At 44.8% G+C, this 18734-nt stretch overlaps 1 protein-coding gene across 3 annotated transcripts in view; it reads right to left on the bottom strand.

Annotated features, from left to right (window-relative positions):
* LOC133018343 (receptor-type tyrosine-protein phosphatase F) overlaps positions 1–18734 on the bottom strand; it is a 127087-nt gene that overhangs the window by 52872 nt on the left and 55481 nt on the right. For all 3 annotated transcript variants that reach the window (XM_061084691.1, XM_061084689.1, XM_061084690.1), the window contains exons 7-12: positions 13085–13354; positions 10724–11305; positions 10145–10278; positions 8588–8732; positions 4948–5253; positions 2666–2859 (exon numbers count right to left, since the gene is read on the bottom strand). In XM_061084691.1, coding sequence (XP_060940674.1) covers positions 2666–2859; positions 4948–5253; positions 8588–8732; positions 10145–10278; positions 10724–11305; positions 13085–13354 — 1631 coding nt within the window. The remainder of the gene's footprint in view (positions 1–2665; positions 2860–4947; positions 5254–8587; positions 8733–10144; positions 10279–10723; positions 11306–13084; positions 13355–18734) is intronic.

Genomic DNA, 18734 nt, shown 5'->3' with positions numbered 1-18734 from the left:
CCATGTGGTGTTGCCCACTCAGGGTCAGGCCACTTTTCCCAGCAGAAATATGGCTGGGAAAGGGGTCGAAACCATCACACTGTCAACATGGCCTCTGGTTTAAATTTAGCAGGGAAATGAGGGCGCTGTGTGGGCTTCTGCTTGAAAAGAAAAGAGGCGCTTAAACCCGCCCACGCACAGGCAAGCTTTCCTAGCTCTCCTCCCGGCGTTTCAGCCAACCCTGAGAGAGAGTGAACCGGAGAGAAGGAGCCAGGAACAGGGAGACAAAGCAAAGGGGAAAGAGAGGTGGTACCGATTTTTGACAGAAACGGCAATCAACTTAAGATTTTGTGATTGAAGTCTCTGGTATGATGTCAATGCTGAAAACTCTTGGATTCTTCTTTCCCTGCTGGCGGGCATGCTGTGTATCCAATGCAGGTGAAAAGGTGGCTATGGAGCTCATTTCACAACAAATTATGTAAATTACTCAGAGAAACACTAAGGGACGTGCCAAGATGGAAGAAAAGTGCCTTTTTCTTTCACCATCAATTACAGGTGTGCGTTTGAGGGATTTGCATGACTCAAGCGTGAGTCATGAACTCTTCTCAGCCAGCTGGAACGCCTACCACTCGGTTGATCTACGTTTAGGCATGTTTGCTCACGTATCTGCCTTGTTTTTCCCACTTGTTGGGGTATGTGAATGGAAAATTTATTTGAGAAAAGTAAAGGGATTGGTCCGAAACCAGTTTGGCAAACGTGTTACGATGGAGCGTCGGTGGCCTGTGACATCGGGGCAGGTGCGTGCAGGTCGGTCACGCAGGGCCGTCCCGCAGAAAACAATCTGTTGGAGGTGACGCCATCGAGGATAACACACTCGCACGCAAGCCTCTGGTCATTACTCAACTGGTTTTCTCGGGAGTGCAAAAAGGCGGCGGAGAGAGAAAGGGAATGCAGAAGGAGGGAGGGAGGACAGAAAAACACTAGAAGGGACGAGGTCTTCAGGTTTCTGCCTGGGGAGGGGACCGCCAGTTTGAGAGGTGTCCCGGGCGCCAAACGGGAACATGAGAGCTATCCCGAACACCAGATTGCAGCGTGTCTTTGTGTTTGCTGTGTGAACCCGGCACCAGTGAGACATGGCGAGGACTATTGTTTGCACAACAAGCCGGGTCGTGTTCAGTTCACTTTTCCCAACGCAAAACAAAGTCATGCCGAACATGTCGACATGAAGAAAAACACTTCCAGGAAGACGAGCAGCCACCGTGGTGTTCTGCTCTTCCAGACCAGAGGATGCTGCCCGGGCTGTCAACGATCCGCTGTACGGTTAGATAACAATGAACTGTCAGAGAAAGGTGCCAGAAACTAGCGCTGGGAAACAAAGGTGTTGGACTGAGAGCTGAAGCCAAACTCTTTCTTTCTCCAGATGTAGAGACAGAAAGTTCCCACAGCCTCTGTTATACAGTTATTCAGCATCTTACATTCACTCTATGTTCATGTTACGCCCAGAAATTTAAATTGAGTCTCAGGTGAGTTGACCTGAGTCACTTAACAACTTTGTTTTCTTCTTGTACTTATCACTGACGGCCCTGTCACACAACTGAACTCCTGCTTTGCATCACTTGGGGATTTACCACACATGACACATCGTATCAAGGTGACTTTGACGGTTCTCCCTCTTCTGTAGAGATAAGACGAGAGACAGTGGGGGGGGGGGGGGGGTGGCCAACACAAATGAGGGTTAATAGCTCCACTCAAGGACACAGCAGTGTGCACCGCCTGGAATCTGAACCAGCAACCTGCCAGTCTCCCTGCAGCTGCTGCTCAGGATTTATCAGCAAACACACAATGCTGCTCTGATTTTTTTTTTCTTCATGTGATGCTCCTGCAGCCACAGAGTGTGTACTTGTTCAAATTAGATGTTTTTGTTGGAGGCCATCCAGGGTGCGAGTGAATGCGTGTTCACGCAAACGTTACTCGCGGCAAACAATCAGAAAAAAAAGGCTCCTAAGCTGGTCTCTCCTCACCCAAAGAGCGGGGAAAGTAAGAGTAGGGTTTTCTGGCTTTAAGATATTCATGAATCTGTGAATCCTTCTTAAGGATTACAATCTCTCATCCATCTCACGACGCTGCACAGCTTTGGGGCGATTCAGAGCCGCCTGCTTTAATGTGTAAAGGACGGAGTCAGGAAAATAACTCTAATTTATAAACATGGTAACAAGGCAGTGCATATGTATTACTGCTCAACTCGCGACGAGAGGTGCATTGATTCCGCTAAGCTCCGTCCTGATGCAACACATATAAAATATTTAATAGCTATTACTGTAGAATTAGAATGGATCTTGTTACGACAGCTAATCCAAAGCTGTGGGAGCAGGGTACCAATTTAGAGTCGAGTGTCACATGTGGAGAGAGATGAAAAAAAAAAAAGAGGGGCGGAGGAGTGTTTGTGTGTGGTTGTGGTGGGGGGGTGCTGGGGGTTACTGCAGTCGACAGTAAGAAAATTCCATGTGTGTCTCCCAGTATGGGGGAAATGAAGTGTGAACTCGGAGAGCGGTGGAGAATGAAAATAATGGGAAACGATCATAAGACAGATACAGGGAGTGAAAGGGAGACAGAGAGAGAGAGAGAGAGAGAGACAGAGAGAGAGAGAGAGAGAGAGACTGGACAGAAGTGAGACATCATCCAGTACCTGTGCCTCTGGCAGAGCGACGTCCATGATGTTCGGCTGCCCTCGAGGTTCTCCGTTTTCCAGCCGGGAGAAGATGACCTGGTACCCTCGGATTTGGCCGTGCTGCTTCCCCTGCAGCGGCGGCTTCCAGGTGACCCGGATGGCGGTGGAGTTGATGGCCTCGACCTCCAGCTTCCTGGGGGGGGCTCCTGGCACTAGGAATCGAGAGAAGGGAAGAGAGAGGGACGGACGGCAGATTGCAAGAGTAAGACACACAGCAGACAGCAGCTCCTTTTAGAATAAGAGAGACCTTGCTATAGCTATGTTGAGAAGACCCCCTCATTAGTCCAGCTTTGCTTTCCCACACCGAGCCAAACAAAGCCAGAGCAGCGCTGCTCGGGGGGGTGATTCCAGAGAGGATGGTGGCTCTCTGGAATCAGAGGCGTGACGTGTAACGCAACAGCTTCCGACTCTGTTCTGCCTTGCCAGTTCTCCCTTCTGCACAGACATCGATGTGCTTCTGTGACTACATCTGCTGCAGGCATAAAGGCAGCGATACCCCCCCACCCACCCTTTATACAGAACTGCAAGACAAAATAAAGGTTTAACATTCCCGCCTAAAACAAGCGCTGTGAAAACGGGGCTAGTGAGGGAGGGAGGAACGAGCTAAAAAAATGCCGAGCAAGTGTTTTTCCTAAGTTCCACATTTGTTTTGTGATGAGGAGCCAAAACTATCAAAATAATGACTCCTGAGATTTTTATAGACTCTGGTGCTCCGTAGCAGGAAGTGCGACAAGAACTGGCCATGAATCAAAATGATCTCCACTCAGATTTAGACCTTCTGTGACGGCCGTGTCCCCAAAACACCCGATGCAGCTACAGCATGTGGTCTAGCGATGTCTGTAATGTCCTTAATTCCGGTTTGAAATTAGCTGTGTTGCAGCAAACTTCAAACACATTAATTATAGACGATTCCTCTCTGAGGAGCAGCCGCTCTCTATCGAACCGCAAACAAAACGAGGAAGGCGTGAGAGAGAGAAACGGAGGGAAGGAGGGAGAGTTGTGCTCCACTTCTGCTCCTCACAACAGAAGAAAGGAAATAAGGAAGCATTTAAACAGTGAGAGCCGAGCAGAGTATCGCAGAGAGCAGAGGCCTGGGGGTGATTTCAACCTGCCATGGATGCAAAGTGTTAAAGCTTAAAAGAAGAAGCTTGAAAGAGGGGAAAAAAGAGAAGTTGACCCCGTTTTCCACCACCGCTGCCTGATTAACTCATAGTTGATCAACAGGACAAAGAGAAATGTGCAGTGGAAGTTGAAGAGAGAAAACAGTGACAACAGCCGCGAGCGAGAGTCTGAGAGCACTCGGCTTCAGGAGAGGTGTCTACAGAGTCAAACAAGGGTCCCTCATATTTTGAGCTGATGAAATGATCCGTCACAAATAATCTCACACCCTGCAGATGTTTACAACCAAGTGTGTGTGTGTGTGAAAGATATATACATGTGTGTAAATGTGTTTAATGTGTGTGTGTAGCTGTAGAGAAGTTAAATTCCAATATTTTCTATGGTAATGATTCACTCAGTTTCACAGACTGATGCACACATTTCCTATCTGTGCACGTGACACTGAAGCTATGAGCCAATCGGGACGTTGCCCTCTGACCGTTCAATCAGTCAAACCGTCCAATCGGATCAGAAGACGACAGGTGCAGTGAGCTCGTCAGGAGGAGAAGCGTTCAGCTCCATCAGCGCACGTTGTTTCAGCCTTTGTGAATTAACACGAAACACTGAAGCAAAACGTGTTATACCTGTTGTTGAGGTTACACCACCAACGTTAAGTTTTATCAAGTGTTAATTGGATTCTGTCAAAACATGTACTGGTGTTTACTGGGAACCATCACCGAGGTTACGTGATAGTGTTGTTTTCTTACGGTTTCGTGCTTGATCACATTCAACCTTCTGACACCGAGGCCACATGTTAACGAAGGAAATCAATGATTTGCTTTGAAGTAGTTTATTGAAAGAGTAAAAAAACAACTTTCACGGTATTTTTTAACCAAATAAACTGTTATGACACCAGCACTGGGTTTTTAAACAGCTTCACAAGTGCTGGGAGCAGAGCCAACAAAGCTTTTAAACATATTTGCAATTACGTCTGTGCAAACATGCGTATATGTGAATTAATGTGATGCATGCATACAAAAGTGTGATATACAATTGCATAGTGTGAGATTGGTGAAATTTCTTTCATACGCTCTCTGGTAAATATTAGAAACCCTCATGTCTCTCAGCAGGTGTCAACGTACCATCCTCTTTGGTTTTCATCTTCACTGGGGCACTCTCAGGGCCCGGGCCCACATCAGTGTGTGCCCTCACCCACACCTGATACTCAGTCCACTTCTCCAGGCCCACCAGCACATGGCTGGTGGCGTCTGCCCCGATGCCAGTCACCTCGTGCCGCTCCGTGTCCTCCCCAGCCAGGCCCTGGTAGCTGACTGTGTAGCGCACGATGGCGCCGTGGCGGCTAGCGGCGGGCGGCGCCACCCAACTCACCTTGAGACTGGTGGAGCTCAGGCTGGACAGGTGTACCTCTTGAGGGGGAGCGGACGGGGCTAAAGGGAGGGTGGGAGGGAGGGGGGGGGAGCAAAACCACACGGAGGAGGGGCACGGATCAAGCAAACGAAAAAAGAAAACTAAACTCAGGCAAACATAAGGCAAAACTGAGGAAGCTTTTTGTACAGTGGTCAATATAAAGATAAAATGTCATAAAACGTATCAGGTTATATAAGAAAACTGAAAATGCTAATTGATTGCATTGCACATCTCTACTGAAAGAGACAGACAGTGCAAATTAAGCTTGGAAAATAAATACTGTAATTATATACTACTGCTATTGAGATTATTTAAGGTTATTTAAAAGTAAACAAAGCTGGGTTTAAGATACATGTGTCTTACCAGACAAAGTCTTAGGGTTCAATGTCCAATCAATGTATTTTATATTTGAGAAATCTTCTCTGGATGCATACTGTAGTTGATAAATTCAATAATATTAGACTGCAAAAGTGAATATGACATTTCATTTTTATGCTGAATACAAAAAGCTTCCATACTAAACAAGGTGCTGCCTCTGGACTGAGGGACTGGCTGGAAAAAACACATTACCGGGGCTACTGCTGAATGTGTGTTTGGCACTGAATTTATGCGAGAGGCCGTGAAACTACAGGGTGAGGTGAGAACAAAGCATAAAATGTGCCAACATTTTACAAGGTAGCGTTTTTTTTATTTTTTATAAAGACGTAATTTGCCCTTAATCGCCCTCTCTGCTGCCTCTCGCCGGGCTCAGACAGAGCAATAAATTGACCGGAGATCTGCCCGTGTGTGAACAAACGCTTAACCGTGTTAAACGGCGTTCGCACATCAATGCAGAAGCTCTGAGTTTCCTAACAGTGGTGTCAGACCCGGTCAGAGCCGCTGCTGAGACACACTGAGCTACTACTGAGGTTATATATACATAAAGCTATAATTTCATAATCAGCAGTTACAATTTAAGCCACTATTATTATTATTTTAATTAGAAATTCTCATTTTTTGGGGGACGCAACATTTTTTGGACGGAGTTATAGCCTGTCTACCTCATCCTGTTACATTCTATAATCATAAACTCTTCCGGTGCGCGCCCCCAGAGATTGAGTTGGCAATCTCTTGCTACACCTCCAGTCTGGAATAATAGGATTACCACAAAAAAATAAGATTTATTTATTAGATTTAAAGATTCAATTATTATTCAAATTTTAACAGCTTAAAAAAAAAGCCATATAAAAACATGTCATCTCTCAAGTCCAGAGGTAAAAGCAGAAAATAATAAACAATTCTAAAATGGAACACAAGTACAACACAGAAAAAACAAACTGAACAGCATTCATGGATTCCATGCATCTGACACAATCACAAACTTATTCAACTCGACTATAAAAAAAGAAGGGATAAAATGAGAAACTGAGGAAAAGGGAAATTCGAGGCCGGGGGTTTTTCACAAAGCATGCCCATGAAATTTCTCTTCTAATCAGCAGAGCAATGGACAATGAGCTCAAATGCAAATCCAATAAACTAATGTTAGGACATGGAACTCTACCTTCTCAGTTTATTAAGGCTTAACAAAAGAGAAGAGAGTCACATCAGGTGGTCGCTGATCCACGAGAGAGAAAACTACCAGGACCTGAGAACACCGTGTGTTTCTGTTCATCACAACAATGCAGATGAGTCGCTCAGGACATGTAGAAATCCAGGTCCTGGTGAATAATGTGATGTGTGAGGGGATGAAGTACACACCCCTCTGAGATAAAGTCTCTTTGACCATATATTGTACATTTAAAGTATGAAACACACATAGTTAAAGAGTTTAAGTTATATATTCGTTTGTTTCTCTAATATTTATCTCTTTTACTGATGTCCTTAACATTACTGGTTAACACTCAACTCTAATATACAATTACGTATGTATAGTTGTTGTTCAATGTTTGTATAACTGATGAGAAGGTCTGATTACTTCAAATTTCTCACGATGGAGATAAGGTTTGTTTATAGTTGTATATTACTGGTATAATTTCTAGGGCTGGGCAAGTTAACTCGTTTTAATCGAGTTAACTCAAGTGATGAGTTAACTCGATTAATTATTTTATCTCGCATTAACTCAGGTTTGATTATTTATTGTTTTATTGTGAAAGTCAGGCTTTTATTTTGTGAAAGTCTGTTGCTGACTGCTGCAGAACAGGAAAAAAGAAAATAATTGGCGGATAAACAATCGAGTTAACTCATCACTTGAGTTAACTCGATTAAAACGAGTTAACTTGCCCAGCCCTAATAATTTCTCATTCCGTTTTAGGTAAACTCTCATGGGACTTGTCCACCTGTCGAGTCTCTTCCCTGAGAGGCAGAGTTGCAGTTTGAATAAAGCTCAGTTATGTTCAGTGCTCTGAATCCTAATAAAAAACAAAAGTGAACATTGAAATGCAGCACTTTGGAAAAAAATGTCCCTCTGTCCCAGCGTCTGTTTGCTGCTGAGCCTTCCCGAGGCGTCGCTGTGTGTTTCCTGCACAGCGTCCGACCGTTCGCATGTAAATCCAAACTGTGTGACCTTGCTGCTGCGGCTGGCAGGAGGCACGAGGACAAAGGCTCATCATATCGCCTGATCTTGATTGACGGTTATGGAACTCTGGGGTTGGCAGAGGTGTGAGTTCTTCAATGATTTTGTCTGTCCCGATGGGGAGGGTGTTTTTAAAAAGACATATCCATGCACCCAGCTCCGATCTTTTCTGTTCTAATGGTGCAGCCACAGCAATTACGCTCCTGACTGGACATGGATTTTTAAGTGTGAATTGTTACTGTCCATCTGTGATTTTGGAATTTCGTCGACACCATGGAATAGTTTTCTTTTTTACAGAAATATGCACCTATATAACTTTAGTGTTTTAAAATTACATAAAAAAAGTGGTACAAGCACCTGCAGCAAAAACATCAGCAGTCAGGTGGCAGAGGGACATTTTGGCTGCTGGCTCTTTAAAAGCATATAATGATATGAGGTAAAGTAACGCAACTGTGGGACCAGGACACATTAAACTTACCTTTGACAGTGAATACAGGGCCTGGCCTCACATAGACGGACAGGAGGGTTAGTGTTGGTGACAGAGGGGGGGGTGGTGGCAGGGTGAGGCTGGCAGGGACGACTGCACTGTCAGCACTTTGTGTCGGTCGTGCTGAAACTGACCTGACATTCAAGTTGCCCACGATCTCTGTTTAAAGCTCCATGAAAGTCAACTTTGTCCTGCTCTGAGAATAATGACCTTAATCGGCTGTGGGTGACCGTCACCGTAGGAAATCGCTGGTTAGTGGACGAGGAGGAGAGGAAGTCAGAGGAGAGGAAAGAGGAGAGAAGATGGTCGGACTTACTGGACTGGGCGGTGCGGGCCTCCACGGGCTGGGTGTAAACTCCTAAACCCATGTCAGAGCGGGCGGCCAGCGAGAAGCGGTACAAGGTGTCAGGCTTCAGAGCGTCCACGGAGTGAGAGCCGGCCGGGTTGAAGGTCACGTGGATCTGTGGGGGGGGGAATCGGACAGAAACTTGCTAATGAATCACAATCAAAGACAGTTAAGTCACTTTACATTAGCGGTGGGGGAAAAAATCGATTCTGTTCAGTATCGCGATATTTTGCGCCCGCGATTATATCGATACTGTAAAACAAAGTATTGCAATATTGCAATGTTTTTTTTTTTTTTTTTTTTACAATTATATATGTAACAGCCCCTGGCTGGCAAAGCATGACGAGGAGAGTTTCAGAGTTTAAAAGATACCTAGTGTGTATGCGGAAAGGATGTTCTCCACTGCAGGAGATATAGTAACGGCCCAGAGGAGCACTTTAACATCTGAGCATGTTGACCAACTCCTTTTTCTGAACAAAAATGCCAATATTCCCAAATTAATTTAACATTCATCCAACTGGACTGGACTCTAGTAGTACACATTTGTTTATTTTTCTCAATTTGATTGAAGCTCTAGGTTACTTTTATTAATATGATTATTCTCAAGTTTATGTTACTCTATTATGTCTGCTATGTCTGTATTGTATTTAAATAATTTTAACTTATGTGCTGGGAGCTCAGCGTTCATGTGAGAGGTCTCCTATTCAGAAAATAATTACAAAGGTCCTGTGTCCTGAATGTTCAAGGACAAAGTTTTTGCACGACCCTTTCTTAGTTTTTACACTTCAGTTAATGTGTAGAAGACAATGTTGTTCACATAATTAAATGTGACATTTGAAGTGAGTTGAGCAGTCTTATTTTCCTCAAATTTTGAAATGCCTTTGAATATAAGGGGGACATGAATCGCAATATATCACAGAATCGAATCGCAATACTTGCAGTATCGCAATATATCGCAGAATCGCAATACTATTGAATCGTCACATTTTTGACAATTCCCACCCCTACTTCACATCTTGAGCTACAGGAATAATAATCTTGGATTGAAATCCTAAACTGGCTGGTTCTCCTACTCTCATGCAGAGAACACAGCTACATTTGAGAGCATCTCACAAAAAAAACAATTTGTCCTCTGGTTTACTGTTGCTGCAGTGGACCAGCAGAGTTGAATGAAGGGCAACAACACTGCGAGACAGCACTGAACAACTGGGCTGTCTGATACAATACTGAATCTTTCTCATCAGCTGGGGAGCTGACTGCAGAACTACAATAACACTTCTCAGCCGAGGCTCCCCCATTCAGAGAAATTGCATCATAAAAGGCAGAGATTCATTTGTCTTCATTCGCAGAGTAAAATATGAGACGACCACAAATGAGACAGAGACAGACAGAGAGACACACAGACAGAGAAACAGACAGATAGATAAAGATATATAGATAGATAGACAGACATACAGAGATAGATTCAGTGTGTGGTCGAGAGAATCAGGTCATGAAATAATTATATCTCCGTGTTGTTATTCTAACCTTGTTGTCTGAGCCGGCCTCCCAGTACTGCAGCTCGTACTTGGTGATGGGGCCCTGCACCGGCCACAGCCAGGTGAGCACGATGCGGGTGTCCAGCTCGGCTTCGGCCTCGAAGCTGGACGGCTGAGCAGGGACTGGGTTCAGAGAGGAGAGAGGTCAGAGGTTAGAATAAATTAAAGAATAAAAAGCCAAATGTCATTAGTAATAACCACATGATGGGGCAGTGTGGCCTAGGGGGTAGAGTGGGTGTTCTCCAACAAGAAGGTTGCCGGTTCAATCCCCACTCCTCCCCATCTGCATGCCGAAGTGTCCTTGGCAAGATACTGAACCCCTAAATGACTGTAAGTCGCTTTGGACAAAAGCCTCAGCTAAATGACATGTAATATAATGTAATAATGTAATGTAATCCCAAAAACTGATTGTATAGGAAGGATTCCGTAGTCTAATTTAAACCTTATCTGAAGTTATCTGAAAGTATATTTGATACAAAATAAGGAAAGACATTTTAAACATACATTAACACACAGAACATACATTAACACACATTAACACACAGAACCATAAACAGTGTTTGCTCACCTCCCTGCTGCGTCTTCACTTGCAGGACGTCAGACGGGGGTCCGTCACCGACAGAGGTGAAGCCCAGCACCCGCAGGCTGTAGGTGATATCCGGAGTCAGGCCGGAGATGGTGGTCAGACTGCTGTCGTCTGTGTTGTGCTTCTGCCAGGCGCTGAGCGGAGCCGTCAGGTCCGAGCTGTAGTACACCCGGTAGCCCCTGATCTGCCCGTTGGGTTCCTCGGGCGGTTCCCACTGGACCAGCATGGTGCTGGCACTCAGCATGCGGGCCTGGACGTGCAGCGGAGGGGAGGAGGGGGCCTGCTCACCGGTGCGGGTCTCCACGGGGTCGCTGGGTGGTCCGCGGCCAATGTTGTTGACAGCCATGACCCGGAACTCGTACTCGGAGTAGGGGCTGAGTCCGCCGATGCTGTAACGGGTGGTCGCCACGCCTTCCACTTCCTGGAAGCCGTTGTCTGAGGCCTTGGCTTTGTACTGGATCATGTAGTAGGACACTGGTTCTGGGTTCCCCGAGTCCCAGGTGAGGGTCACACTGGTGGCGGTGGTCTCTGTCACGATGAGGGAGGCCGGGGGCTTTGGCAGGGCTGAGGAGGGAGAAGCACGGCATTAGCTTGGATATCAGAAATTGACTTTTAGGACTTGTGGGTAATACGATAAAAAATTGGATGTCTGACACATTTGACAGGATAACTCTCAGAAAGCACACATTAGGGCTGAATTCGCTCTTGTGGAGAAAAGACACGACTCCATAACGCTCCGTTCTGTAACTCATTGCACTGAAATGATTGTTTTATAAGCTAATCCTTATAGTCCTCTCAGCAGCCATTATCCCCAAATGAAAAGAAAAGCTAGACCGAAATCACAATTTTGTGTTTTATATCCGGCCCGGCCATTACAAACAATATGAGAAAATTGCAAGAGTGGTTCCTGTTGTGACTGAAGGACAACGGGGGGGAAAAAAAACAGGAAATCTTCATTATGATTTCCTTGAAGATGGGGGGTGGGGGCTGGCAAGCTGTGGTCCTTCTAAATGCCTGTGACATTCTGTGTATCGATCAGCTGAGTGGAAAGTGGGATCAATTTTTACGACAACTGATAAGAGAGGCTGCAGCGGGTAGACAACACAGCCGCACCGTGACAGACACACACAGGCGGGGAAAAGCCACATTCAAACAAACACTCGGGCATCGAACAAGAGAAAAATAACTGAACAAACATGAAGACAGAGACGCATAAAAGACATCGATGCTCATCGACAAAGAGACTGCAAACAGCAGCAGTCTGTATTTTTTACCTCTGAGTATATAAACAAAAACCACAGATGTTTAAGTTTGAGTTGACTTAAGTGGTTTGTTTTGTTCTTATTTAGGGTTGCAAAATTCCGTGAATATTCAAAGTTGGAAACTTTCCATGGGAATTAACAGGAATTAACGGGAATATACGGGAATTAACGGGAATATACGGTAATTAACGGGAATAAACAGGAATTAATGGGAATAAACTGGAAATGTTGTGGGTAATTTATACTAACTGTATTTACCTTGTCATATACAGACATAAATATAAACATTTTGTTTTGTCATAGGGTGATTTGAGCCCTGAGGAAACTTTGGGCACTTGACTATATGCTTCTGCATCTTTGTGTCATTCTTAACATAGGTCTTTGCACAGTATTTGCAAATGTTCACAGCCTTTCCTTCTACATTGGATGGGGTGAAATGTCTCTACACACAAGATAGTGCACGTGGCATTGTTCTGTAGAATAAGATGAGAAAAAAGTTTGTAAAAAAACACAAATGCATTGCCAGAGATATAACTAGTTAGGCAAACAATTGGAATCATCTGTAAAAATATTTTACATTTGATGGATAAATCAATGGAAATAGGCTAGATGAACAGATGAACAATCCTCAATCAGCATGCTAATATATTTTCCCCAGTAATATCATCGAAACTTACCTGACTAGTCCTGCACACTACAGCAGGTCTCAATAGCCCTGCTGTAGAGTGAAGGATGCTGGGAGTTATCTGTACATGTGATGGAAGAATGCACAGTGGAGGGTTGAAACTCAACGTGCATCGTGTGCTGCATTCCATACATCTTTAAAATGGAGTTTTGAATGATGTTTTTTATTGCTCAGCGTTTAATTTGCTAATTTTTTATTTTTTTTCAAAATTCCCAAAATTCCCGAGCTAAACTTCCCATGGAAACTTTCCGGAAATTTACCGGAAACTTCCGCCCCTTTGCAACCCTAATCATATTACATTTCTAAATCCAAGACTCAAATGAACATAATTCCCATTAAAGCAGGATCCTCAGAGGAAGCTTGACGGACCCAGTCTGAACGCTCGGACCCTCTCACCTTTGACAGTGACCTGGGCCGTGGCCTCGATGATGCCCAGGGAAGAAATGGCCACGCACGTGTAGTTGGCCGACACGCGGATGTTTGTGACCTCCAGCACGTTGCGTCCCAGCGGCATCTCCTCCTCCTTGGTCAGCTCCACCTGGCCCGTGGTCCACTTGACGTAGGGCATCGGCGAGCCCACGGCCACGCACGTCAGGTTGATGCTGCCGCCCGGCATCACCTCCTGGTTGGTGGGCGGGATGGAGAATCTCGGTGGGACTCTTCGCACTGCGGAAAGCGACAGGACAAAGGAGTGAATACGTTTGGATATGTAAGGTGAATATATAATGTTCAATGCTAAACTCCAAAACTCGGAACAGCTGACAAAATGGAGGGCTTGATTGCTTTTGTCCGAATGTGTGGGCGAGCACAATGGGAATAATAGGACTGTCACAAGATGGCTGTGGAACCTCCGCAAGAAAACTTAGAGGGGGCGTTTTATCCGCTTGCCTACAAAAGGGAATATAATGAAAAAAATCGCCCAGTTTTGCTGGAGACTACGTCTGGCCCTCTTTTGTCAGAGTGTCAAATGGTGGCGAGAGTTGCATCATCGAGGGACCCTGTGGAGATGGCATTGTTTGATTTCTCCTCCTGCTCCCTCTCGCCGGCTCCTTCTGCTCAGCCTGTCTTTCTCTCACTCGCTCTCTCCCTCTCTTTGTGCAGTTCTGATATGCAGATAGGCTGACATTAAAAAGGGGGTTCCCATGGAGACAAGAAGGGCCCGTTGACGTCGCCAGGGACAAGGCAAACACCGATGCAGAGGCTCCACGCAATACTGAAAAGCTGGCCCAGAATAAACAGGCAGCCGGCATTTACATACGACTTGTTTTCCAGCTAAATAAAGATACCCAGGCAATGCTTACACTTAAGATCTTCCTCTGGTTAAGTTTTGGCAACGACAGCAAAAACTTGCCTGACACGGTAAAGAGAAAACCAAACTTGACGCGGCTGTGTGAACGCCCATCAGTGTCAGACCTGTTGGATTTCATGACAGGCTGAACAGTGTCGTAGTGTGCGGTGCGACATGGAGGAAGGAGGAGCTCTGACTCCTTTGACCTTGATTGTGTCGAAAGTGAGGACAAGCCAAACGTCAAGCTCCCGAGCGAGAAGCCGTTATTGCCACCTCGCTACTTGCTGCTTGTGTGTATTCAAAACATGGAGGCATGAAGCTCTCCCTGCAGAATTCATGCTGCTTGTTTCCCCTAATGCACGACAACATCTCTGTGTCTCTGTAGAAAGAGAAAAAAAACCTCACTGTAATTGCTCTTTTGCACCGGTCCCCATGAAAATGGATTTTAAAAATGCGAGTCTCCCTCCACCTTCCCTTACCCCCCTCCCACCCCCACCTACCCTTCATCCCTCCCTCCCCTCCCCTCCCGAATCTAATTTGAACCGGAACGTCATTACAGCCATGCTTGTTATTCCCCTCATTATGTGGTGAAATGGAAAAACACAAAAGCACGTTTTGAGATTCCAGTCAGGAAGAGGCTGCTTCTCGTGGACTGTGCTGTAACAAGGAGGCGGACCCGCTTCACACTCATCCGAATCCCCCCCCCCCCCCCAAAATAATTGAGTGGATGTATATAGTAGACCCTGAAGCTGGTTTTTAATTAATACAATCATGTGAGCTTGAACTTCTTGGCTCGATATGTCAGTGTCTCATGATTAATATTCCATGTCTGTGCCGCAAAACTGACAGACTGATACATGTTGTGGAATTAGGTCTTTGACTTACTTTTCGACAATTTCCAGGGATAAATCAAAAGTAAATTTATTTCTGAAGGACTTAATTATTCAGAGAGATTTGTGGAAAAAGAAAAAACCAAAGAGTTCAGCCAAAGTTGAGGTCTCAGTAACGATGGCCAGTGACTATTAATACATGATAAATGATAAAAATCTAAAGTTTTTAAGATGACTCAGTGAACAGGAGGGAACAACTTTAGGAAGTTACAACATCATGTCGAGGGATTCATAAAGTGACACACACTGACAGACAGACTAACAGATTATCTGCTATGACATCAGCTCTCTGGAGTTCACAGGGACTGGGATGATTTGTACATGCTTGGATGGGACAGGTCGACTAGTGTTACCAGCCTGGGAACAGGGCGAGGACAGCATTCTCAGGAAGAGCATGCACGGGAAAAGATATGGGATGGGATCAGAAGCCTGCGCACGCTGGGGGAAGAAGATAAAGGAACGACTTGGTCCAATTTTCTCATAAAAATCAGCGAACATCTGATTTCCACAGTGACTAATGCACAACAGATGAGTTAGTAAAAAAAAAAAAAAGGGTTTCAGTGTTCCACTCATGCCTGAGTCTTCTCACAGCCTGGCAGCTTCTCCGAGTGCTGCTATTTTTTCACACAACATACGCTTATGAAACAGTGAAACCGTGGAGAAGTAGACTAAACAGAGCTAAAAGCAGTCAGTCAATGGGGCCTGTGTATATTGAACACTTAATGTTGTGAATAATTCATGGCGTGCGGTTAAGTTTGGAGAGGTGCTGTGGAACAAAATGACTAGAGGGCAGGTAATTGTTATCGATTCCCCCGAAGCCTCTCTCCTGTTGAGAGCAGCTTGGAGAGACGAGCTCCAGGACTCTATCAAAACCACAAAATAAGCCCTGTCTCCACTCTGCCTGTCCGCTTGCTGGATACCTATAAATTTAACTGCCTTGACAAAGTGCCCAAGGATAGCAGAACCTGTTCGGTGAATCAATATCTGTGCAAACTGGCACAGAGTCAGCAGCCTCCCCGGCTTCCTGGCAGCAGCACTGGGCGAACCATGATGGCTGATCATCCCCCTGTCAGCACCCTGCCAGCTCGTTCTTAGATATTCCATAGGTCAGCTCTTTGTGGGGCTGTGTTTTGGAGAAGGTGCGAAGTGAAGAAATCACTTCCAAAAACATAACCTCCCGTGGACGGTGTCAATGTCGTTATTCATCAACACTAAAGCAGAGATTCTACTTGTATACATTAGTGGTGGGGGAAAAAATCGATTCTGTTCAGTATCGCGATATTTTTTTAATACTTTATTTACAATTATATATATAACAGCCCAGAGGAGCACTTTAAAATCTGAGCATGTTGACCAACTCCTTTTTCTGTACAAAAATGCCAATATTCCCAAATGAATTTAACATTTTGGGTCATGACCTTGCAGCCAACTGGACTGGACTCTAGCAGTACACATTTGTTTATTTTTCTCAATTTGATTGAAGCTCTAGGTTACTCTTATTTATATGATTATTCTCAGGTTTATGTTACTCTATTATGTCTGCTTTATGTTACTGTATTGTATTGCACTACCCTTTCTTAGTTTTTGCACTTCAGTTAATGTGTAGAAGACAATGTTGTTCACAGAATTAAAGGTGACATTTGAAGTGAGTTGAGCAGTCTTATTTTCCTCATTTTTTGTAATGCCTTTGAATAATATGGGGGACATGAATCGTAATATATCGCAGAATCGAATTGCAATACTTGCAGTATCGCAATATATCGCAGAATCGCAATACTATTGAATCGTCACATTTTTTCCAATTCCCACCCCTAGTAAACATGTGGATAAAGGAGCAAAGACTATCAAATTAATTAGTTATTTTACAGTAACTTCAATAGAGTTTATGTTTCTTAAAGAAGTCTTGCAGCACCACATCATAAACTTCTCTTTCCTGCTTGACTTCCTGCTGCAAAATTACAAGGAGATGCGGGGGCTGTCCTCTCATTACACCAACATGTCCCCATCACGTCCTCCAGTCTCTGGGTGGAGGACATCCATGGCAGTAAAAAAAAAATAAAAGACAGTCTCTTGAGAGCAGCTTTGTCCCTTCTGATACCTCCGTCTCTCAGGAGGAGAGCAGGGGTGTTGCTGCCTAAATACCTGACACAACCCATTGCCATCTGAATACAAGAGTGATCTATTATAGACCTGATGTCCCTGCAGGGCTGGAAAGTCTGAGAGTGAAAGGAGCTCTGGCTTTTGGTGCATGACGCCGACAGTGACACTGAGGGTGCGGTTGGAAAAATAACACAACACAACAGAGATCTAATAATGACTGAGGTAAGCTGCACAGGGACGGTTCACAAAGACTAATCACAACACGGTTTGTGGGAGTGACAATGTGTAGCATGCAAGAACTATTCAGGGTTTCATGCAAACATGTTGACAAAACATTTAGGAGGGTTATGGGAGGGAGCTAAAAATAATATTTGGGGGTTTTTCAAGGTTAGGGTATCTGTGTCTTGATCCAAGGGGCTGGGAAGGGAAGGGAAGGGGCAACCTGGTCTAAAATCTGCATCTAATTGAAGGGAAGGGATTGAAAGTGAAAATGACAAACCTTCCCGCTGATCTGTTTGTGGATGAAGTGATTTGGATGGAGGTGAGCGATGGAATGAAAAGACAGTGGGGAGGAAGACAAGACAGTGAAACCCAACAGTGTTTTTCCATAGACCCAGTGGAGGTTAGTGACATGGTACAGATATAAGAAGGAAAATGCAAACATACAGCACCAGGGAGGGAAACTCACTCAATGTATTTATTGTTTTTTTATTTTAAAAAGTTATATTTTGTTTATTTATTTCCTAAGTGGAAAATATCAAGACATATTCAATTACTCCATATATTTGTCTGATATCACACCTAAACAATTACTGTGCAGCTCAAAATGCTATTGCTCCATTATATGAGCAATGTTATAGTATGATGTTTATCTGAATAACTATCTGAATGAATCAGAGATCAAATAAAAAAAGTTTCTGACTCTGGACTCTTTATGCCTCATGCACAATGCAATCCTTCAGGAGCACCCACGATCCTGTTCCTCATCTTCCTCCTCATAGAACTTATTCAGATTGATCATAATTGTAAGTTTCCCTCCCTGACTCCCACACACACACACACACACACACACACACACACACACACACACACACACACACACACACACACACACACACACACAGAACAGCATGAAGACATTTTGGTAAAGAGAGAAGCCCAGCTGCAGCACTTTATCCTCTGTGACATATTGACGTGTCACATGGATATATGAGGGAGTGCCGGCAGACAGAAGCTGACATCCCTCCTCCGTTGTGGGATAAGCGCTTGACAAATGAGCGCTCATGCACAATCACAGTGTGCTTGTGATTCTGCCAATGTTGATGGAGTCCTTCTTTAGAGGGGGGGGGGGGGGGTCACCGAAAGCAACCCGAAACAAACAAGGCACCCGCACACACACACAAGCACACACACCTACATAAACATGCACGCAGCTCTAAACGGATGAGAAGTGGAAGGACAATAAATAGATATATAGACAGGAAGAAGGAAAACAATCCATGAGCAGAGCAGACCCCCCCACCCACCCACACAGAAATATGAGGACATTCATTCTGTGGCGGCTCTAAAATGTCAAGACCAGGGTGGCGCTCGCAGCGTGGGGGTGCACCTGCAGACAGGAATTGGATCAGGTAGCGACGGAGAGTGGAAAAAAACAACCTGAAACGCTTTCTCAGACACCAAACCCGTAACGAGCCCATTTAATGGACGTCTGACAGGGATGTATGAGTGGGCGGGTGTTACAAGGTTGTTGATGGAGAACAATAAC

The sequence above is a fragment of the Limanda limanda genome, chromosome 13 (assembly GCF_963576545.1).
Source record: "Limanda limanda chromosome 13, fLimLim1.1, whole genome shotgun sequence".
Lineage (NCBI taxonomy): Eukaryota > Metazoa > Chordata > Actinopteri > Pleuronectiformes > Pleuronectidae > Limanda > Limanda limanda.
The sequence above is the reverse complement of the archived record's forward strand: the minus strand, read 5'-3'. Positions and strand labels throughout refer to the sequence as shown.